At 40.9% G+C, this 24836-nt stretch overlaps 2 protein-coding genes and 2 pseudogenes across 2 annotated transcripts; all 4 read right to left on the bottom strand.

Moving 5' to 3' along the window:
• Positions 1-145: 145 nt before the first annotated feature.
• LOC119882476 lies at positions 146-3786 on the bottom strand (annotated as a pseudogene).
• A 1562-nt stretch (positions 3787-5348) lies between these two features.
• Positions 5349-6320, bottom strand: LOC119882475 (olfactory receptor 2AT4-like). The gene has a single exon (XM_038692515.1). It carries the CDS (start codon positions 6318-6320, stop codon positions 5349-5351), a length of 972 nt encoding a protein of 323 aa, XP_038548443.1.
• Positions 6321-13210: 6890 nt separating this feature from the next.
• LOC119882474 (olfactory receptor 13C2-like) lies at positions 13211-14161 on the bottom strand. Its single transcript, XM_038692514.1, has one exon. The coding sequence runs from the start codon at positions 14159-14161 to the stop codon at positions 13211-13213; it is 951 nt and encodes a 316-aa protein (XP_038548442.1).
• Positions 14162-21875: 7714 nt separating this feature from the next.
• Positions 21876-22775, bottom strand: LOC119882473 (annotated as a pseudogene).
• Between the last annotated feature and the right edge of the window lie 2061 nt (positions 22776-24836).

The following is a 24836-nucleotide window of genomic DNA, read 5'->3' as shown; positions in this document are numbered from 1 at the left end:
TTGAAGATACTGGAAGACGTTCCGTCCCTCATCCAAAGGACTTCTTCAGTTCTGCAACAGCATAACACACTTACTTCAGGCTCTGCAAATGGTAGTTCTGTAGGTCGGGTGGATGGGGCACCACCATTCTCCTCCTGAATCCTCCTCATGATGGTTGTCTTCTCTGGATTTGAGGTTTTACCAGTGCTTTTCCCAGTTCCTCGAGAAAGAGGCGTCTCCTCTGGAGCTTCCCTCTGTTCCACTCTGGGTTCAGTCCCATCCAGATGACAAAGGCATTGTACGCTGAGATGTCCAATATGTCAAAAAATATAACAAGTGGCCAGCGTAGGGTCCTCCTTTTGCAGCTGTAGGCAGTCACCAGCTTGTCCATGTTATCCACCCCTCCTTTTGTGGCATTATAATCCATGATGATCTCTGGTTTTTGATGCTCCTGGCCACAGATTCTTCCATCCCTGTGCAGTGTACTCATGAGTACCACATTCTTCCCTTTCTTTGGCACATAGGATACCAGGGTTGTGTCAGCTGTGTACACAAACTTGGAAGACTTGACAGGTCTGTTTTTTGTAGTCAGCAGTTGGGGTGGGAGCTCTGTCTTGTTTTTCCGTATCATTCCCATCATTGTCAGCTTCCTCTTTAGGAGCTCCTGTCCCAGCTTGTGTGAGGTAAAAAAATTGTCACATGTGATGTTGTGTCCACTGAGTCCCTGAGTCATGTTCAGGACAACTCTCATTCCTTGATTTTTCTCAGGGGTCCTCCATCAGGTTTCCCTGTGTAGACTTGTGTAGCAGACCTAAAAAAAAATAGTTATGCATTTTAATAAATTTATGAGAATTGATACCCAATTATGAATTCATAATTGAAGATTCATAAAATCAATATTTTCCTCGTTTCAGGGCACCACCGGAGTTGTTTTAATCCTAGAGTCTCCGGACCTCTTGGTAGTTTTGAATAATTATACAATTATTACTAGTGATCAGTTAGTTAATAATCGCTCAATTATCATAAATCAGTCAGTCAGTCTCATATCTAAACGGTCAATTCTCTTGGCAGGAACTAGAAATAGGCAATACACACAGCTCTTGATTATATTACAGTGAATTTACTCTCTAACTAAGGTGATAAAAAGATGGTTGGATACAGGGAACATAAACATTTGCTGAACAATGATCCTGGAGGTTCGATTGTGGGAAGCATTTGACTCATACGGCATAGAAGAGCTAATTGAAAGTAAACTAACGCTATGATTTAGGAGTTAAAATGGACATCTGATCACAGAACGTGTGTTAAGTCTTACTGCTTGTCGACCGTCTGCCTTTGGCCTGTTGCACGGGTCCCACGATATCTGCCCATCCTGGCTTTTTGCTAGGGATTCTCCGGGGTTTTCCGTGTCTGATTGAAAATGCCTCCTCCGTCTGGCAATTCGGCTGTTTTCAGGTTTCCTTCGTTGTAGCTGGCGAGACCACGTGGCTTGGTCTGACCTCGGTGAAGTTGGCTCGACGAAAAAGGCTTAAAATGGAACTTGGTCGTTCCTGAATTAGTCCAGTGTAACTCAACGGACTGATAACTTTAACAAACAAAAGAAATAAAACAAACTGAAGGCAGATCGATGTCGCGGCACTTCAGGTGTGTAGCTTCAAGCGAACAAAAGGCCTGTCTCGCTGGCCGAGTCTGGGCGTTGCCTGGCGAGGCACGCCACACGCGTGCCGAAGCGTCCAGAGGACCGAGCAGAGTGGAAGAGAGCCAACAGCGAAGAGAAGAGCCCGCAGCGAGGTCGCGTGTCGCTCTTTTGTTGCCTGGGGCGTGGTTCCCCAGGGGGCGTCTCAGGTTTTCCAAGGGACTGCCTTTCTAAACTTAAAGAAATCTATTTGCATGTATTATAATCAAATATTTTCCACAATCGAACCTCAATGGTGGAACAGTTGTACTGTTCTTAGGCATTTGGTAACAGGAAACAATTGTCACATTATTGGTCAGGATATTTATACATTTAACGGCATTTCCGACGAGGGCATGTAATACTTATTTCGTCCACTTGGTGGAGCTCAGGTTAGATGAGGAAAGCTTGGATTAAATCAAATATCGTCTCTCCTTAGGAACTGGGAATATTGTTGATTCATCCTTAAATTCAAGCTGGCGATTAAGAGTATAGTAAAACATTCCTTTGTCATCATTTCTAAAGGAATTTTGTAGGAAAGTATTATGAACAAGCATTGATTACATTAGATGAAGGAGTGTCTTGCCGAAAATAAAACACTGCACAAGTAACTTCTTTTCAGCACTAATATCAACAACAGATAGCAACAACAGTTAACATAACTACTCAAATAGAGGCAAACATAATCAGGTAACTAAAGATTTAATTAAATGCTTTGAGTCTTGAGACTGCAGTCTTTTTACATTTGAAAGTTCAGTGTCTGGACCATGTCACACTTGGGTGAGACAGGGGTTTTCCTTTTTGATGTGGTAATAAAACAAAGAATAAGTTCAGTTGCCACGGAAACATGTGGGGGGGGCAGTTTTGATAGGCTGTTTAGGGAAATGCCAATGGCTGGTTCGTGTCCCTTTGTCAGTTTAACAGTCGCGTTATCAGCTTCGGAATCAAAAAGGTGCCAGTTTTATGGTCGGGCTAGCACTTAGAGAAAGCAACTTTGACCCCTCCCCTTCTTCTCTGGGGAGGAGAAAGGAATTTAGGGTAGCTCCAAATTTATTCAATGTAAAATGCACAAATCCACACCGTTGTTCACTACACTTGTAAGTTCCAAGCATATGAGGAAGTGGCATCACAGGCAGCCCATATCTTTATACCATATTTGGCAGGTTTAGATGGTATATACTGCCTAAAGGGGCAGCGGCGCCTAATAGCTGCTCATCAATGGTGACATTAGGCCCAGGGTTGAAAAACAGGGGGAGGCGGTTCACCCACTTGTCCCACACTTTCCTGATGGCAGCTAGCTTGTCTGTCTGCCATCGAGCTGGTCTGTCATCTCGGTTATCAAGGCGGATAATCCTGGAAATTATGTGGAAGTTTTCCAGAGACATTGTTGCACGGAAAAGTTCTCTGCCAGTTTCTGCATCCCACTGGGATTCTGTGGATTCCCCTTTGGACCTGAAAACTCCAGCAAGGATAAGAACCCCAAAGTAGGCATGCAAATGGGTTTGATCCATCTCCTTCCACCTTTCTCCAAAAACACGCTTTCTTTCTATTATCAATTAGTGCAATCCAGAATGATTTTCTGTATGGAATCTGGGATGAAAAGCTCAAAAGAAGACTTGATGTCCTGCACATGAGTAACTGCCATCCGTGTTGGCCCTGGTTGCATCCTTATCACATTGACAGCCATGCGGGCTCATTTCTTGGGCAAGAAGACCATTCAATTTCCCCATTTTTTGACATCCATATTTCCTCACTTGTGAGCTGCTGAACGGCTGGTCCTGGAGCTGGATGCTGACTGGTTGGTCCTGGAGCTGGATGCTGAGTGGCTGGTCCTGGAGCTGGATGCTGACCGGCTGGTCCCGGAGCTGGATGCTGACAGGCTGGTCCCGGAGCTGGATGCTGACCGGCTGGTCCCGGAGCTGGATGCTGACGGGCTGGTCCTGGAGCTGGCTGCTTCGTTTTGGAACTAGGTGATGCTCAATCTCATCCTCTTCTTCAAAGTCACTGTCAGACTCTGAATTGTCAGAAATGTGATCTTCACATTCTGAAACCTCTTCTTGTACATCATCAAAATCTTCTGTCTCTTCCAAAATCAATTGCAAGGCCCTCTGAGCAGTTAATCTTTTGGACATCTTGATCAGTTGTGATAAGAAAGCACACTGGTAAAGCTATATTTATTGTGTCCCGCCCCAAATTTAGAGAAAATAAATATCGGTTCCCACAAGACAGAGGGTACAATGTGCAGGAATGTGAGAGCAGACGGTGTTGGTACTTAGATTTTGCAACAATGTTGCAACCTTGTATGGGAACGGCAGGTGCAGAAACACAAAACTCACACACACACACACACACACACACACACACACACACACACACACATAGATATGTGGTTTATGGTGACTCTCCATATAATAATAATATTATATGGTAATGGTTTTTCTAATGTACAAACTGTATAAATCACTGTACTACACTAACCCCAGGAATGTGAGAGCAGACGGTGGCCGTGCTTGAATTTTGCAACAATGTTGCAACCTTGTGCGGGAACGGCAGGTGCAGAAACACAAAACTCACACACACACACACACACACACACACACACACACACACACACACACACACACACACTGACAGGAGGAAGACAGAGTAAAGGTACACAGTTTCCACACTTTTATTAGCCTTTTGACCCGGACATCCTGTGTGTAATGTAAATGTGTAGGGGGGGTGTACAGTGTGTTTTCATTGAAAATGTGTACTGATATATTCTTCACAGAAAATGAGCCAAGGCCAATGAGTAAAAATAAATAATCGTATAATTTTTCTTTTGATAAAAAATAAAAACAGGTCCAACAGACCCGAACACCATACAATAATTTTGTTAATAATATGCGTATTAACATCTATATCTGTATAACAAGTTTTGTTATAAAACAAACAGATGGGTTTGAAATATACCTTCATTCTCTATAATCAATTTTGAGCTCCCTTTGTACTCTGAAAGTAAAATATTTGACACACTCCAATTCACAACAACAACATGGGTTGGTCATGTAGGCCAACACACTTTGCTTTCTCATCCCCACTGGTGCTACAGGATGACTGGTGCTTTTTAGATGTTCAAAATGTGCGTCTCACATTGGTTTTACCTAACAATAACACTGAAACCATGGTTCGAATTACGGGGGGGGTGGGGGGGGGGGGGGTTGGACCCCCCAAAAGAGGCAAAAACAACAGTTCAGGGGGGAAAGGAGATATATGCTTAAAAAAAAGAGTAAGTTGAAACTTCACACTTGATGAGAATGACAAGAATTAGGAATTAGAGATAATAATGCAGACTGTATTTTATGATCATGTCTTTGCTTCTGGTTCAACATTGTGTGGGTCTGTTTTGAGCGGTCATGATGGTCTGCTGTTGTGTGTCTGACTTGCTGGCACTTTTGCTCTTGAATACTTGGTGACCCCTGACTACAAAAGTTGTCTTGTGGAATGGGTCACCCATGAGCTTGTGTAATGAATTTGTTTTTGGATTTATCATCATCTACAGACTACTAAATTCAAATATCATGGTTACAATTGTGACAGCTTTGGCATTACAATTTGTCCCATGTCAATATTTGTTATGAAGCTTTCTAGTCCTCACAAAAAGAGATGGCTAACTAGAAAAAAGGAAAAACAGTGAATATTGTATTGGTAATCAGTTACTAATAGCCGAAATTGATTTTTGTGGAATGGTCTTTCTGTTGAATTGCTTCCACAAGCTTTCTCTCATGTCTTTAGCTCTTAAGCAGTATATAAGTGGATTAATCATGGGGGGGCAAAGGCTATACAGCATGATAATTACTATTCGCACATCAGCACTAAATGTAATGCCAACATTGCTGGCTAAATATACAAAACATCTGGGTAAATAATAAAGGGAGATTATAATCAGTTGAGTACTACAAGTGGACAGAGATTTTAGGCGACCTTGTACATTTGCTATCTTAAGTACTGTTATAATTATAGAGCCATATGAGAATATTATAAATGCCAGAGGTCCCAGCAGCGTAACCATTGCAAACACTAAAGCAGGAAACCCAAAAGAGGCCCTGTCAGTGCATGCCAGCATTGTTATGCCAATATGATCACAGTAGCACTGGTTGATGATGTTTGAGGCACAATAAGAAAGAGGGTATGCCCTAATAACCATCATTAAAGGGCCGGCCTTGGCAATAACCCATGCGCTAATACTGAGAATTTGGATGGTAGAGTTTTTAAGAACAAGAGGATATCTCAGAGGATGGCAGATAGCCAAATATCTATCTAAAGCCATTAAAAAAAGAATTAAGGAATTCACTGCGCCAAGATAGTGAACAAAGTACATTTGGACAAAGCAAGCTGTGAATGAAATGGTGCCTGACTGAAACCAATACTTACTGATGATCTTAGGTAAGGTGGTTGTGCTAAAGAGAATATCGCATGCACTCAGATTTAAAATTATATAATACATTGGTTTATGAAGGCTGCGGTCGGTTGCAAATAAAAAAAGAACTGTAGCATTGCCTGTCAAAGTTAAGAAATAAACTAAGAACAATACAAATGAGGTAAAGCCTTGGTACTCCGGATGAAGTCCAGGGAATCCAGTGAGGATAAATTCAGTCACAGTGCTATGATTTCCCTGTGGCATGATGTAGCAGAAATGTCTTACAACACCTTTGAAAAGACAATATGGTGGCAGTGATACAACACATTAGATAAACACTTTAACATCATCCAAACATTTAAACAATATACATATATAGTATTATTTATCTGATGTACAATTAATTGCCTTTGTACTGTAAACCATTTTATAGTAATTACTGTTGTATTCACATGAATGTGTGAAAAACTCTTATTATGAGGTGGCTACACCATCTTTTACACTTACCTTTCTCAAACAGAATGGCAGCATTCACTGCAGATTTACCTGCTGATTCACCTCTTAAAAAGACTTCTTACAGGTTGCCTTGTGATGCAGGTATAGTGTCCACCCTTTTCTATTCTCTGTAGATCACTAACAATCAGTCAATTTTATTGAATCTAAGCCACACACACAACAAATTAAATAATAAAGTAAAAATATAGCCACAAGCGGCAATGATCGGGATCCAAGCAAGTAGCGAAAAACGCAAAATTTGATATTTTCAGAGAAGAAGATCAGACGCAGACGACTTAAGAGATTAAAGTGATGAAAGAATTTGGACCTTGAGATAATCGTGGGAAACGCAAACTTGATTTTTACAGCATCACCTTGAGATCAGAGAGTGTCATTATATGTACCTGACTACTGGGTGAAATGTTCAACCTACCTGCGACATTTTGTGTTTCCAAGATTTAAAGTTTAAGCTGCATAAACTCTTTTTACCAAAGGAAAATAAGAAGAAAGTGCCAGGGATCCAAAGACCTTAAACTCACTATGATTGGAACAACCCAACGTGACGTCCCATGTGCCAGACCCGGATAGTTTTGCCAGTTTAAATTTAAAACACTTACAACAGTCAAGATGTTGGTGAGAAAATTCTGAAAGAAATTACACATCATTCTGTTGGTTTTGGGTGTGTTGTCAATTATTTGGCATTTAAACCAAAACTGAGCAAAAAAGAAAATGCTGTGCATACTGTACAAGTTATGGCAAGATACTTAAGATCACTGCAGACTGACTGTTTGACCAATCTAAAAATCCTTGAGAATGTTTGTGTTGATTTTGGTAGTATTTGTAGAAAGACTTGTGGAGATATATGTGGCCAGGCCAGGAATTACACAATAAATGTTATGGTTTTTTTTATTCCCCGACTGGACTCAAATGAGATAATCATCTTTACATAATCATGTAAAGTCGAGGGTTTAAGGCAGTTGGTGGTTATACAAAACACAGGAATAACTTTCTTACTCGTCCTTTGCTTATTGCATCTGATCTCAACTATGTGACTTAACAGTACTCTATAGTACCGCTTAACCATACCACAATATGTAAACAGCTGCCATAAACTAGTTTACACTCACTCTGGTAGACTTCAGTTACTTCTAAACTGGAACTCTAGACCTAAATTCTCAACAACCAAAGCTGTAAAACAGTCAAAATCTAAAATATATTATTAATTTAAGGATTATTACTGTACTTTACCATGGGTTATGGAGATATCCTTCGTATCGATAAACCAAAGTACTTCCTTTGCCATTTCTCTACACCGCGGGACGCAACACTTCAGTTTTCCCCGTGTCCCAATGGAAACTCTACCCTCTAGCGCGAGCCGTCCCATATAGTACTCTTGAAGTGTCAATTAAATACAGAGGACAGTTATCACTGCAGCAATCCCACCAGCAACTACATAACATTATAACCCACATAACACTATTTAACTCTGTACCCCTGGTTCACCTGGCTACATATAGATGTTAATTGATTTAGCATATTCTGAAAAATATAGAGTGACTGACTTCTGAATTGACCATAGGTTGCAGTGAGGCAAAAGGTCACATATCAGTGGATGTGCTGAAAAAGTGAAAAGGTGATGAGAAATTTGTTTGGAAAGTTTGTAATGAGAAATGTCTAGAAATTTACATTTCTTGTAATAAGCCACGCCCACTTTGAGCAAGCTTAAGCCAATTTTGATTTACGGGCATTTATGTAAAATTGAACATAAAGATTAATGGAAAAATAAAACAGATTGATGTATCAAAATTCTTTTGATAACTTTTGATCAGCGACATCCGTGGATGATCCTGCCAAAGTTTCAGGGCGATTGGCGAAACCGTCTGGGACGAGGGTTCAAATTATTTGACATTTTTAGAGCAGAAGACCATTGGAGCAAAGATGCAGATGAATCCAGAGATTACAGTGATGAAAGAAGTTTAAACGAGGCCATTTTCGAGATAATTGTAAAAACACAAAATTGATTGTTATAGCACCACCATGAGGTCTATGAGGGCCTGTTTTTTTTTTTTGCCTGAGTAGTGAGTGGAATTTGCAACCTATGTGCCAATTTTGGTGAGTTTACATCCAGCGGTTTTTACTGCTCAAACACTTTTAGCGAAAAAAGAAAGAGCAGAGTCAAAAATTGTAACGGCGTGGGAAGGATTTTATATTTTTCATAATTGTTTACATACCTCTGTGAAGAATGACATGATCAACTTAATGATGCTAGTGGATAATATATTGGTTAAGTTCCACTTACACCTCTAATCATCCTGTTACTACAGTAATTTTTTCCATAACATTACCAATACTTAAACTATAACTACAGATTTCCCTCCACTCAGATAAAACACGTTGTGCTGAAAGACCACTATTAAACACAAGGCATATTAACACTCTTTTCTCAGTATCAGTTTAGATACATGTTTGGGTTTGTTAATAGTCATTTCATCTCCATACATGGTAAAACCTGCAATTTTGTAACATTTATTGTTCACTTCTGTTTTTAGCAGCTGTGGAACACAGCTAAACTCAGGCCCATTGTGTCCTTGACTGATATGAAGGGCTCATTCTAAGTTAACAAAAACACAATTCTTATTTTCAGGTGATTATACACTTATACACAAAACATATCTATAAATTTTATTTCCATTTCTGTCATATTCTGCCAATAGATCACCCCAAATCTTACACACTGATCATTTAAATTTTACACATTTTATGTTTTTTCTGTATTTCATGTCTGTTGCATTGTATTATTTACTATTTTGTTTTTGTTTTTACTGAAGCACTTTGTGAAGTCTGCTCTTGAAAGGTGCAATATAAATAAACGTAATTTATTACTTTTCTATTTTTCAAAACGTTTAAACTTTTTGAATTGCATTTTTCATTACTTCTCAGTGCATGGAAACATTATTTTATAGACTAACTGATAATCAAAGTAATAGCTTTAGACCTTTGTCTTCTATTTTTAATGTGAAAGACTCTCAGCCAGTTCAGAACCACACAGTGTGTCTCCATAAACAAATATGTATTGTAGTGTTTTGAATACATTTCCGGGGAAAACAAAAAACATCAATACACTATACATTACTTGCACAATAAGTATTCAACTAGTCTAGTCCACCAAAATTGCATAGGTTTGTTGGTGTTTGGGTAATTAAACTGCATGTTGCATCATTATTCACATGAAAAAATGGAAGAAGCAGTGGTCAGTACTCTTCCTGCCCATTTCTGCATGGGCTTCTTCAAAGTGCTCTGGATTTCTTCAATAGGCTGAAGACATTCAAATTAGTGTGTGTGTGTGTGTGTGTGTGTGTGTGTGTGTGTGTGTCAATAGTGGTTCTCTTCCTGGTGGTAGTTGCTGGTTCATTGTTCAGCATTTGTCAAGACTGTTTATCTCCAGTGTGTCCCCATTGTTGGGGACTTGTGTTTCAAGTCCCAAGATTTCCTCCCTTGAATCACCTTGTTATTTGGACTTACCTTTCTTTTAGACTTATGGACTCACTGGACTGCCTGACTCACATCAGCTGAAGTTTTCACACATTATGTTAAATAAACCTCACTTACCATATCTGTTCCGTGTCTGTGTCTGCCTTTGGGCCCAAAACCCCTGCTACCTGCATTCAGCTTACTAGCTGAATGTAACAGGATATTTCATAAGCAGGCAAACAACATTAAAAGACTGATACATTTTATTAATAATTGATGTATATTTTATTTAATTATTTTTTAATAAATATAAAACAGATGGGTTTGAAATATACCTTCATTCTCTATAATAAATTTTAGAGCTGAACTGCCGACCTCTCCAGGGTGTACCCTGCCTTGCGCCTGATGTCAGCTGGGATTGGCTCCAGCCCCCGCGACCCTGTACGCAGGATAAGCGGTTGAAGATGGATGGATGGATGGATGAAATTTTGAGCTCCTTTTGTACTCTGACAATAAAATACTTGACACACTCCATTTCACAAGACAAATTGACAGGTCTATACTAATTGTTGGGGTCAATAAGAGTGATAAACCTAACCCTCATACCTAAATACAGAATAGGTAATTTGTCAGTGACTCCCAAAATTACATATTTGACCATTGGTAAGTACCAGCAACAGTGTGCCAGACATTTATTGTCATGGTAAAAATAAACACGTTTAACATTGTTAAACAGTCACAGTTTGGTTAGTTTTAGGCACCAAAACTACTTGGTTAGGTTTTGGAAAATGTTGTGATTTGGTTTAAAATAAATAAGTTACCTTAGAAAGTCACAGCAAGTTCCGTAACTTAACTTATGAAGGTAACTTAGAATAACATTGACTTTTAGTTTTAGACTTTGGATTGGACATTCACCCAGGAGACGGGGAATGTTCTGTTTGATGTGATTTTTTCCCCCCACCAGCTTTCCTATTACTCTCACCAGCTTTGCATCAAGTCCATCGACTATATAGAACATGGACGTAGTGTTTGTGAAATCACTCAGGTGGCTCCTGATGGCTACGGCAGTCACCATATTTGCAATGTTTGACTCTGGCTAATCGAAAAATGGGCAAGTTGGTTGAGTTAAGGTGAGCCAAATGAAGCCTGGTTGCTGAACCCCCTAGCAACAAGCCACCTGTGAGGTACCCATGGTCGTTGTTAGGCCTGTTTTAGAGGGGCTGAAGCTATCCTAACATGGTCCTAAGCCCCCTCAAATACTAATAAGAAAAATAATTATTATAATTAGATTTTTTTTACAGTGCAGACGTATACTCAACAAAGAGAAGCAAGAATGTTGATAAATACTATAGAATAACACAAATATAATTTGTAATTCTTGGCTTAAAAGTTTCCTCTGCTTCATAATTCAAATGTTGCCTAAATGACTAGGATCTATATGAGCATATACCAGGGCTGGACTGGGACAAAAAATCGGCCCTGGTATTTTTGGCCGAGGTGGCCCACCGAAATCGGTCAGACACCCTTCACCAATACACCATCGATCCATTTAGGGGGTCAGATTAGGGGTGTGATGAAACACTGAGACGTAACATTTGCACAAGATTGGTGTCCATGACTACAAGACAAGAATATATTTTAATACACCTACTATTTGGAAAAAATATTTATTGATGAAATATTAGATAGGGGTTTTTTAGCATTAAACACTTCTGGAGACATTTCCTGCACCAATTTATGGTGTATAAGTCTTTACTTTTATAAAGGGAAACACAAAATTCAAGTGGCAGGTGACAATTCACAATATAAAAATATGATAAAATATTATGCAGTAATCAGTAGCTTATTATTATTTTTTGCTTGAGTTACTTTTTTTTGACAATGCAGAGGTTTCTTCTATATTTACATTGCATTGCAGGTTTTCTTATTGTGCAAATAAACCTTTCTCACGGCATTTTTATTTGTTAATCAACATTTCTTGGTGCAAGCTATTTTATATAACATTTTTAACAAATGGTTTCAAAAAGTGGTGACTAGATGTCCCCAATATAAATGACCCTCCCTCACTGCTCCCTCCCTACAGGTTAAGCTACTCCATGCTTACCGCTTCACCTTCACTCTCTTCCTACTCTCTCTCTCACTCAGTCCTGTCACTCTGCTCTAACACAGCCTCCTTCTCTGCCTGGCAGCAACCACCACTGCTCATTTACTCCTGCAAGTGCCTGTGCGTGCTCTAAGCAGGGTACTGCAGCTGATGTTGAAGCGACTGCGGCCCGGCAGAAAACATATCGGTTGTTGTCACGCATTTGGCGGCATCCGTCTGGAGAATGGGTTTTTTTGGGGGGCCCGCAACACAAGAAACAGAGAGCAGAAAGGGTGGGGCCTAGTAAGAGATGTGATTGGGCCAGCCCAATGTCAACCCGATGGGCTGTTGTCCATGCTTTATGGGCCGATCATTATATAAATAAATAATTTATGCCCCAAAGGTGCGTCAGCCATGCGTATGCCAGATTACCAATCCAGCCCTGGCATATACCCATAGATATGAAAAAATAGATATAATAAAAATATAAAATATAATAAAAGAAAAGTAATTATACATACATGCATCTATACATATAGTAATCATTACTCCAAATCTTTAATTCCTTCCACCATAAGGTTATTAAATTCAGACAGTAGCCACTTTAAATAAGATCAAAGCCAAACTGCAGAGCAAAATCACACTCTGACTGAATCAATGTACAGTGCAGTAAGAGCAATTGGTGTGATTAAATAGCATTCTTTGGACCTGCAACTTATCTAAGAGAGGGAGGAATTAGATATGGTATTACCTTATTACACATTTACATGAACAGCTGCATATAGCCTAATTTAAGCCATAGCCAACAGGAGAACTAAAAGCAAACATTACTGTTAAAATCTTTGCTTCTTGACTGGTTGTTGACATAAATGTGGTTCTAATACAGTAATAAAAGATGCCAGCTATAGAGACACAAACCATTTTCGTACAAGGCTGTAAACATGTTAATTTCGTTGGCTTCATTTTCAGCCCCAGTGGTTGTCATATGGTCAAGTCCTGCCCCCTACTTGGCCCCTAATCTGTCTCTGCCTCACAAAGACAGTGAGATGACAGGAAAAACAGTCAATAATGCTTTGGCTAATCAATTACTAATAGCCAAAACTTGTTATTTTTGTGGAATGGCCATTCTGTTGAATTGCTTCCACAAGCTTTCTCTCATGTCTTTAGCTCTTAAGCAGTATATAAGTGGATTAATCATGGGGGGGCAAAGGCTATACAGCATGATAATTACTATTCGCACATCAGCACTAAATGTAATGCCAACATTGCTGGCTAAATATACAAAACATCTGGGTAAATAATAAAGGGAGATTATAATCAGTTGAGTACTACAAGTGGACAGAGATTTTTGGCGACCTTGTACATCTGCTATTTTAAATACTGTTAAAATTATAGAGCCATATGAGAAGATTATAAATGCCAGAGGTCCCAGTAGAGTAACCATTGCAAACACTAAAGCAGGAAACCCAAAAGAGGCCCTGTCAGTGCATGCCAGCATTGTTATGCCAATATGATCACAGTAGCACTGGTTGATGATGTTTGAGGCACAATAAGAAAGAGGGTATGCCCTAATAACCAGCATTAAAGGGCCGGCCTTGGCAATAACCCATGCGCTAATACTGAGAATTTGGATGGTGGAGTTTTTAAGAACAAGAGGATATCTCAGAGGATGGCAGATCGCCAAATATCTATCTAAAGCCATTAGGAAAAGAATATAGGAATTCACTGTGCCAAGATAGTGAACAAAGTACATTTGGACAAAGCAAGCTGTGAATGAAATGGTGCCTGACTGAAACCAATACTTACTGATGATCTTAGGTAAGGTGGTTGTGCTAAAGAGAATGTCGCATGCACTCAGATTCAAAATTATATAATACATTGGTTTATGAAGGCTGCGGTCGGTTGCAAATAAAAAAAGAACTGTAGCATTGCCTGTCAAAGTTAAGAAATAAACTAAGAACAATACAACTGAGGCAAAGCCTTGGTACTCCGGATGAAGTCCAGGGAATCCAGTGAGGATAAATTCAGTCACAGTGCTATGATTTCCCTGTGGCATGATGTAGTAGGAATGTCTTAAACACCTTTAAAAGGAAATACAACACATTAGATAAGACAATGTAACACCATCCAAACATTCAAACAATAACAATACTTTATATAGTATAGTAATGCATAATCCTGTATCATTTATCTGATATACAATTCATTGTCTTTGCACTGTAAACCATTTTCTAGTAATTACTGTTGTATTCAAATAAAAGTGTGAAAAACTCTTATTATGAGGTGGCTACACCATCTTTTACACTTACCTTTCTCAAACAGAATGGCAGCATTCACTGCAGATTTACCTGCTGATTCACCTCTTAAAAAGACTTCTTACAGGTTGCCTTGTGATGCAGGTATCCACCCTTTTCTATTCTCTGTAGCTCACAAACAATCAGTCAATTTTAGTCAATCTAAGCCACTCACACAACAAATTAAATAATAAAGTAAAAATATAGCCACAAGCGGCAATGATCGGGATACAAGCGAGTAGCGAAAAACACAACATTTGATATTTTCAGAGGAAAAAGATCAGACGCAGACTTAAGAGATTAAAATGATAAAAGAATTTGGACCTTGAGATAATCGGGGAAACGCAAACTTGATTTTTACAGCATCAACTTGACATCAGAGAGTGTCATTATATGTACCTGACTACTGGGTGAAATGTTCAACCTACCTGCGACATTTTGTGTTTCCAAGATTTAAAGTTTAAGCTGCATAAACTCTTTTTACCAAAGGAAAATAAGAAGAAAGTGCCAGGGATCCAAATAAAATAGAGACCTTAAACTCACTATGATTGGAACAACCCAACGTGATGTCACATGTGCCAGACCCGGATAGTTTTGCCAGTTTAAATTTAAAACGCTTACAACAGTCAAGATGTTGGTGAGAAAATTCTGAAAGTGTTGTCAATTATTTGGCATTTAAACCAAAACTGAGCAAAAAAGAAAATGCTGTGCATACTGTACAAGTTATGGCAAGATACTTTTGGTAGTATTTGTAGAAAGACTTGTGGAGATATATGTGGCCAGGCCAGGAATTACACAATAAATTTTAAGGGTTTTTATTCCCCGACTGGACTCAAATGAAATAATCATCTTTACATAATCATGTATAGTCGAGGGTTTAAGGCAGTTGGTGGTTATACAAAACACAGGAATAACTTTCTTACACGTCCTTTGCTTATTGCATCTGATCTCAACTATGTGACTTAACAGTACTCTATAGTACCGCTTAACCATACCACAATATGTAAACAGCTGCCATAAACTAGTTTACACTCACTCTGGTAGACTTCAGTTACTTCTAAACTGGAACTCTAGACCTAAATTCTCAACAACCAAAGCTGTAAAACAGTCAAAATCTGGACAACATCAAAATGTAGACATCTAGATTAGATAACACCACTCTAGACTAGTGTTGAGTCGTTCAAAGAACGTTTCGTTCATAAGACCTAATCGTGTGTATGACTCGGGAGGAACGGGTTGTCTCAGTGAGTGATTCGTTAATTTTCACACATGTGTGAAGGATCTTGGACTCTTACGTTCACTCGTCACACGGCAGCTGCATGGGCTCTGTCAGAACAGGAAACAGAATTGATTAGTTCACGACTCTCAACTGTTGGTCTGTTTGAGTCGTTCATTTGTCACGTGACAGCTCGGCTACAGGGCTGTGGTAAGCAGACAGCACAGGAAACAGATTAGATCTCACACAGGCTCCGCCCTCTACTGGACTCTATGGGGTACTACCTCTCCTCCTATCACACGCACGTACTCGCCCACTGAAATTTTGCATACTGTAAGTAGCCGACCAACTGGACGTCACTACTGTACTGGGTGTGCTGGGCATTGCAGCGGCATCCGAGCTCTAGCTCACCGGCAGTGTTTTCATGCCACACAGACATACACGCTACGCTGCCGACAACTGCTCCAACGAGAGGTCGCAGCGCATCACGGAGTAACCATGGAAGCAGCAGTCTAGCCCGCTATTGCCGGAGAGATGCTGCCATTAGCCACGTCTCTCCCATCATAGCGAGGCAGAGAAGATCGCTCATTGCCTCTGTGAGCGGCTCGCTGTGCCGTTTGGCTGCAGAGGGATCACTATCTCTCCCACAGTGGCCAACAACTGTGGAGAGGAGAGCTCCCCGGCTCTGTCACTATCAGTTCTGCCGATAGTGAACGCGTCACCCTAGACGCTACGACAACACTGTCGCGGGCAATGACGTCAACGGAGCGACCGGCCGTGGTGCGTTCAGGACACCACAGTCCGCTTGTTTTTTTCGGGACTTCCGGTTTGGCCCTTTCGATTGCGGCCCCCCTTGGGCCAAACTCTCATTTATGGAGGGTTTGGTGGTGGTGAGGGCGCGTCCCCTGACTCATTTCCACACGGAATGGAGACGCTGTTGCAAGCCAACAGACTGGATGGATGGCACATTGAGGCGGGGTCACTCAAAATCTACAATTTTGCCGTATCCCACCGTCTTTCCAGGGCATCAAGGAAGCCAACCTGTCCTCTCAGGAGGAGCTGGACTTCCTGGCCACAGAGATTCAACAGCTCCTGCAGAAACAGGCTATCTCTGTCAATCCAACCCACGACATGTACAAGGGTCTTTACTCCACATACTTCCTGGTCCCCAAGAAGACTGGAGGCTTTCCTGGTGTGTGGCCTCCTGGGGAGAGCTGACACATCACCAACTGGAGCTCCAGGCGGTGTTTCTGGTCCTCCAGCACCACAAAGCCCTAGTACAGGGCAGGCACGTGCTGGTGAGGACAGACAACCGCACAACAGTTGCCTACATCAACAGACAGGGACAGCAGACATCCGATCCGCAGCTCTGTTGACGTTAGCAGAGGACCTATGGACGTGGGCTGCAGCATACTTGCTGTCTCTGAAGGCCCTTCACATCACAGAGTGAGTGGAGACTGCACCCCGATATAATACAGCAAATCTGGTCTCGCTTCGGGACGGCACAGGCGGACTTGTTTGCCAGACGGCACAACACCCACTGCCCACTGAGGTTCTCGATCCTACCACAGGACAGCCTGCCCTTGGACGTGGACGCGTTTGCACACGCGCCGTGGCCAAAAGGGCTGCTGAATGCTTTCCCACCTCTCCATCTCACCCCCCCTGCTGGAGAGGGTGAGACAGGAAGGGTTGTCAGTCATCCTGGTAGCCCCCAGCCGCAGATGGGTGGGGTGGTACGCAGAGGTGACGCAGCTGGCAGTGACGGAGCCCTGGCCTGTGCCTCAGGTCTGGGGGGCTCTGTCACAGGAGTCAGGTGCCATAGGCACGCTGCCAGTGCTCGGCCAACCTCTCCAGGTTTGTCTCCTGAAAGGGAGAGGTTGAGACAGGCTGGGCTGTCCACAGAGGTGGTACATACCATCCAGGCGGCGAGGGCAGGCTCCACCACTTCCTGCTACAAAGCTAAGTGGCTTGGCTTTCAGCGCTGGTGCATTGGGAAGGAAATGGATCTCATAACCTGCTCAGTGGGATCCATCCTTTCCTTCTTACAGGGCCTAATGGAGAAGGGACTGTCACACTCAACCATTAAGCTGAGTGTGACAGTTATGCGGCAGCAATCTCATCTTGTCATGAGGGGTTTGGCGACAGACCTGGCTATGAAGTCAAACCCCTACGAACCCCTGGAACAGTCCTCCTTGAAGATGTTATCTCTCAAGACAGCCTTGTTACTGGCTCTCACTTCTGCCAAGAGGGTGAGTGAGCTGTGCGCCCTGTCGGTTCATCCCAGCTGCATGCTGCTTTGTGGTGACCACAACAGTGCAACAGTGTTAAGACCGAACCCCTCCTTTATTCCTAAGAACATAAGAAGCTCATTCAGGTCGAGGACCATACATTTGGATGCCTTCCACCCTCTGCCCCACCCTGGGCCTAGGGAGGCGAGGCTGCATCTGTTGTGTCCTATTCGCGCCCTAACACATTATATGAAGCGCACAGCCCCCATTCGATGCACTGATCAACTGCTTGTTTGCTTTGGTGCAATCGGTTAAGCTCTATCCAAGAAGCGCCTAGCCGGATCGCTTTGTGACTGTATCTCACAGGCCTACGTGCAGGCGGGGAAAGACCCACCCTCGGTGGTCCGGGCTCACTCCACACGGGGTGTGGCTGTGTCAACGGCCCTCTTCAACGGGTTGAGCGTCGAGGAGATTTGCACAATGGCATCGTGGTCTTCACCATGTCCATTTGTGCGTTTTTACCTCTTGGATGTGTCGGGCTCCTTCTCAGGATCTGTGCTCACAGGTGCGACTCAGGATCTGTGAAGAAGGAGACTGGTGTCTATCATAGACTACCGGTTGTCGGGGAAAACATTTTTACACTGACTGTGATGTCCCTGTAAGGGGTCAGGACAGTTCAGGTGTTGGATCTGGCTGGATCAGATCCCGACTTGGTCATTCCAAACCCTAGCGGTCTAGTCACCTTTCTGAGGGGTGGCCCACTGCCCCATCGCTTAGGATGGAGGCAGCTTAGGGCCTGTTTCTGGTGACCTGTGGCTGATCGTGTCGGTGAGGTGAGTTGGGCGGACAGTCATTGGGCTCCACCCACTGTACCCATAGAGTCCAGTAGAGGGCGGAGCCTGTGTGAGATAGAACGAAGGTTACGATATGGTAACCCTAGTTCTATTAGCACAGGCGGGGCCCTCTACGATGGAGCCCTCCCGCTCCACCGCCGTCTGCTGAACGGTTGGTTGGATGCTGAGCAGTGTGGACACCGCTATTTATACAGTACGCATACAGTAGCGACGTCCAATTGGTTGGCTACTTACAGTATGCAAAATTTCAGTGGGCGTGTGATAGGAGGAGATGTAGTACCCCATAGAGTCCAGTAGAGGGCTCCCCTGTGCTAATAGAACTAAGGTTACCATATCGTAACCTTCGTTCACGACTCATAGCAACTGTGGGTCTCTGGGTTTGAGTCGTTCATTTGTCACGTGACAGCTCCTAACTACTCGTTCACTGCTCACGTGGGTCCTCCTCAGTCTTTCGTTCATTCTGCAGCCATTCGGCAGCCAGCGCCGGAGAATGAGAGACAGGTCGGCTGTCAGGTAACAGTCACTGTACTGACATTATATAGCTATTTTGTTAATTATGTGACATTTAATAAAGCATACCGTTATTACAGCACAGTAATGTTGTGCTATTTAACACAGCCGTACCGTAACTTTAGTTTACAGCCAACAGCTGATGAGAGTTGTTCTGGGTCCGCTCCACTTCAGAGTCCTGACAGTGTTCTACCGGGAGCCGAATTACCTACAAGGTCGTCTCCTCTCCAAAACAAACGGACTCGGTCATTAAAACATTAAAACACGGCACACGTAGCAACGTTAGCATTAGCTAAACAGTTGATCCGGTCCGCCAGAGAACGCAACATAACTTATCCTTTTTATTTACCAACAGAGCCGTGCTGTTGTTTCACAGCTCGTGACTGGTGAACAACCTGCAGTGTTTGAGAGCGATGTGCTCATATGTGTTTCTCTGTCTGCAGAATCCAGACCTGATGTGCCCCATTCTGCGTCCAGAACTGCCAAACTGCTGCGTTTACATGTGTTTATTTCTTTGTTCCTGGAGTTCTTGATGGCTGGATCCAGATTATTATTAAATTGGTTGAATTTTAATAAGAGTGTGTTTATTCATATAGTGTATCAAGCTTATTATTCAATATATTTACTACCAATCTGATATTAATATTTTACGCATGGATGGGGATGTTAGGCTACTGTATGAATGAGCACTTCAGAGATAATGATAGTAATTATATACATAAGCCTTTATATGGCTGGTCTGGTTGTATACTCAGGAAAGATTGTGAAAATTGAAGGATTTAGCCGGAGTAGTGGTGATTACATATTGACAACATATTTCTGTGGTTTTTACATGGTTTGAATTTGGTTGTGGGCCCAGGGGGGTTTATATAATGATGATATACAGTAATCAAGAGGTGAATTTGTGCATTATACTTCAAATAAAGCAAGCCAGGTAGCCTTCTGTGTTTGAGAACGGCGCTATTTTTTAACAAAAACCACCAATAACCAGCCTATTTCAAATGAACGAAATGAACGAAAGGACTCAAGAAAAGATTAGTTCATTTTAATGAACGAGATTTGAATGAACGAGTCTGTCAAAAGAGTCGAACTTGCCATCACTACTCTAGACTAGACAACAGTAGTGGCCTTTCTAAATAGAGAAAAATAAAAAATATATAAATAAATACATTCACTTAAGTTCATAAACTCAAGGTGTAATATTTAAATTTACCATAAAACATAAAAACACACACCAAGAACTCAGCACGTGTATCTACCCTCTAAGTCAGCGGAAAATATGAAACCAACATTGTTTATTTACAGCTTCAGTATACATTAATATAATGTGATTTTGTTAACACACACATTGTCATTCAGACTGTCGCCACTATCAATCGTCAGGAATCAGCTGGGACACCCAGGTCTTTAAGGATTATTACTGTACTTTACCATGGGTTATGGAAATATTCCTTGCCGTTTCTCTACACTACGGGACGCAACAGCTAAGTTATCCCCGTGTCCCGCTGGAAACTCTACCCTCTCGCGCGAGCCGTCCCATGTAGTACTCTTAAAGTGACAGTGCAATTAAATACAGAGGACAGTTATCACTGCAGCAATCCCACCAGCAACTACATAACATTATAACCCACATAACACTATTTAACTCTGTACCCCTGGTTCACCTGGCTACATATAGATGTTAATTGATTTAGCATATTCTGAAAAATATAGAGTGACTGACTTCTGAATTGACCATAGGTTGCAGTGAGGCAAAAGGTCACATATCAGTGGATGTGCTGAAAAAGTGAAAAGGTGATATTTTTAAGTTTGGAATGAACTGTTTTTTAAAAACAGTAATATAAATAAATAATTTATGTCACACCGGCCCCAAAGGTGCGTCGGCCCACCGGGCATTTGCCCGGTATGCCAGATTACCAATCCAGCCCTGGCATATACCCATAGGTATGCATACAGGAAAATATAATAAAAGAAAAGTAAGTATACATACATACATTTATACATATAGTAATCATTACTCCAAATCTTTAATTCCTTCCACCATAAGGTTATTAAATTCAGATAGTAGCCACTTTAAATAAGATCAAAGCCAAACTGCAGAGCAAAATCACACTCTGACTGAATCAATGTACAGTGCAGTAAGAGCAATTGGTGTGATTAAATAGCATCTTCATCTTAAATCTTTGCTTCTTGACATAAATGTGGTTCTAATACAGTAAATGTAAATGCTCCGTACTTGTATAGCGCCTTTCTAGTCTTTTCGACCACTCAAAGCGCTTTTACACTACATCTGCATTCACCAGTCACACACTGAGCCTAAGTGCTCAAACGGAAACTAACATTCACACTCACTCATTCGCTGGCGGAACAGCCGCCAGGGGCAATTCAGGGTTCAGTATCTTGCCCAAGGACACTTCGACACGCAACCAGGGATTGAGCCGCCGACCTTCCGATTAACAGCCAACCCGCTCTACCTCCTGAGCCAACGATGCTAGAGACGCAAAGCATTTTCGTACAAGGCTGTAAACATGTTAATTTCATTGGCTTCATTTTCAGCCCCAGAGGTTGTCATATGGTCAAGTCCTGCCCCCTACTTGGCCCCTAATCTGTCTCTGCCTCACAAAGACAGTGAGATGACAAGAAAAACAGTCAATAATGCTTTGGCTAATCAATTACTAATAGCCGAAACTTGTGATTTTTGTGGAATGGCCATTCTGTTGAATTGCTTCCACAAGCTTTCTCTCATGTCTTTAGCTCTTAAGCAGTATATAAGTGGATTAATCATGGGGGGGGCAAAGCATGATAATTACTATTCGCACATCAGCACTAAATGTAATGCCAACATTGCTGGCTAAATATACAAAACATCTGGGTAAATAATAAAGGGAGATTATAATCAGTTGAGTACTACAAGTGGACAGAGATTTTTGGCGACCTTGTACATCTGCTATTTTAAATACTATTAAAATTATAGAGCAATATGAGAATATTATAAATGCCAGAGGTCCCAGTAGAGTAACCATTACAAACACTAAAGCAGGAAACCCATGAGGCCCTGTCAGTGCATGCCAGCATTGTTATGCCAATATGATCACAGTAGCACTGGTTGATGATGTTTGAGGCACAATAAGAAAGAGGGTATGCCCTAATAACCAGCATTAAAGGGCCGGCCTTGGCAATAACCCATGCGCTAATACTGAGAATGTGGATGGTGGAGTTTTTAAGAACAAGAGGATATCGGAGAGGATGGCAGATAGCCAAATATCTATCTAAAGCCATTAGGAAAAGAATTAAGGAATTCACTGTGCCAAACTTACTGGTGATCTTAGGTAAGGTGGTTGTGCTAAAAAGAATATCGCACGCACTCAGATTTAAAGTTATATAATACATTGGTTTATGAAGGCTCCGGTCAGTGCCAAATAAAAAAAAGAACTGTAGCATTGCCTGTCAAAGTTAAGAAATAAACTAAGAACAATACAGCTGAGGCAAAGCCTTGGTACTCCAGATGAAGTCCAGGGAATCCAGTGAGGATAAATTCAGTCACAGTACTATGATTTTCCTGTGGCATGATGTAGTAGGAATGTCCTAAACACCTTTGAAAAGGAAATAGGTAGGCAGTGATACCACACATTAGATAATTATATACATCTGTATAAGTATGTATTAGTAATTTACTAATAAACTGAATGGTCTTGATTGGATAAATCTTGTTAATATACATATTTAACATTCAACATATTTAAATGTAAAATCTTTTGATTTTGTTGCAAACTGCTTTTACAATATTGTTTAAATTAAACATTCATGCCAATAAAGCACATTAAACTGAACTGAACTAAAATAATTTAAACAATGACAATACTTACATAGTCTTATCATTCATATTATCATCTGATGCACAAAACATTGCCTTTGCATTGTACACCAGTTTAAAATAATTACTGCTGCATTTAAATAAATGTATTAAAATAAAGTATAACTGTTATTAAAACAGTATGGCAGCATACTCTGCATATTTACCTGCTGGTTCACCTCTTAAAAAGACTTCTTACAGCACACTTCAGGATGAAGGTATGATGTGCACCCTTTTTTAAAATTCTCTGTGGATAACTAACCCTCAGTTAATTAATCTAAGCCACACTAATGGCAGTTTTTTTATCAAGCAGAAAGACATTCATCAATTAATCTAAGAAAACCAAAAATATAGTAAGCCCACTGGAGTACTTAAATTTGTATTAGCCTATTCTGTAATCCTAACATTAATAAGAGTAGTTTTAGTTTAGTTTAGCACTTAAGTGTTAATAGCCTGCATTTCAGACAATAATTTACAAAGGAATTAAGATGAAATTGGTGAGTGGGCAAATACCGTATAAGCTATTTAGGAGGAACAATCACCTCATGATGGCTAATTGGAACAACCATTAAATTAACAATGTCGGTGGATTATAAATCCCACAGGAGTAAACATGAATCTGCATGAATCTGTCACACCTGCTCGCCGAGGAGAGCCGTGCGCCTGCAAGTGTAACGTTACTGTTTAAAAACGATGACGTTATATATGTGGGGTTGATCAGTGGGGATGATTCAGCAAACAATCAGAGGTGATCAGCGACGTTTCTGATAAGTAGCTTAAGAGCTGGATGCATTATTCGGCAGAACATATGTTGTAGGCTACCTGCAGAGGTTTGCATCCACCTTTTTTTTACAGGTAGCTGGGCTGTAACGCTGTAGCTGTGGCGATGGTTTAGTTAAGGCGAGAAATTAGGTGTGTGAGAGCCGCCTATGAGTTTGTTTGGTGGATTAAAATTTGCCAAAAAAGGTAGTGCAGTTCAATAAGAAATATATCAATTAAATTATATTAATTATTTATAATAAGATCCTTATAATAAACGTTCAATAAGATCACAGTGTCCAGCAGCAAACCGTTTATTGCACATATTAGTAAACAGTGTATTTCACATTGCCAGCCCTAATTACTGTCACATGCCAGAGAGATTATCATGCTGAGGCGATCTCAGAGTTCAGTAGCTTTATGGCACTTTGGAAGAAGCTGCCAGAGGAGCTGATTGCAGAACCCTCCAGATGTGATTTGCTGTGTCCAGCTCTACAGGAGATAACAGCTCCAGCTTCCAGCAAGGCTCTTCTGCTCCTGCTTTGCACAGCCTTTTCTTTTTACTCACAACACCTGAACACTACTGATGTGAAATTTTAACATTAGAATAACTCTTAAAACACATTTCAAGTCATACAAAACTACTTTTACATTTGTAACCTTTCAATATTGATGTTTTCATGAATGCAAGACAAGAGTTTAATTTGTTAAAGTATTGCTTGTGTATTAGGAATACTTTGTTATAAAATTTATCAGACTAATTATACATATAATAAAATCACATTCTTCTTTCATCATCAGTTTCCTATGTTAATTGTAAATAGTTTGATGTAAAAAACTAACAATATATTCTAGTTAACAGCTGTTAATTAAAATATTAAGATGGTATGTATAGATTTTATATACATTTTGCATATGTTAGAAAGTAACAAATGAAAGGTTGATGTTATACTGTTTTATTTAGACATTTCTTTAAGAGACAATGTGACATTGACTGAGAAGTTACTCTGTTGTGAA

The sequence above is a fragment of the Micropterus salmoides genome, unplaced genomic scaffold (assembly GCF_014851395.1).
Source record: "Micropterus salmoides isolate LMB-PRFRI ecotype aquatic unplaced genomic scaffold, ASM1485139v1 Ms_hic_scaffold_3, whole genome shotgun sequence".
Taxonomy (NCBI): Eukaryota; Metazoa; Chordata; class Actinopteri; order Centrarchiformes; family Centrarchidae; genus Micropterus; species Micropterus salmoides.
The sequence above is the reverse complement of the archived record's forward strand: the minus strand, read 5'-3'. Positions and strand labels throughout refer to the sequence as shown.

Bases quoted from the DNA above. Each gene is read 5' to 3' on its own strand.
- LOC119882475 (XM_038692515.1), bottom strand. From the start codon at position 6,320: ATGCCACAGGGAAATCATAGCACTGTGACTGAATTTATCCTCACTGGA.
- LOC119882474 (XM_038692514.1), bottom strand. From the start codon at position 14,161: ATGCCACAGGGAAATCATAGCACTGTGACTGAATTTATCCTCACTGGA.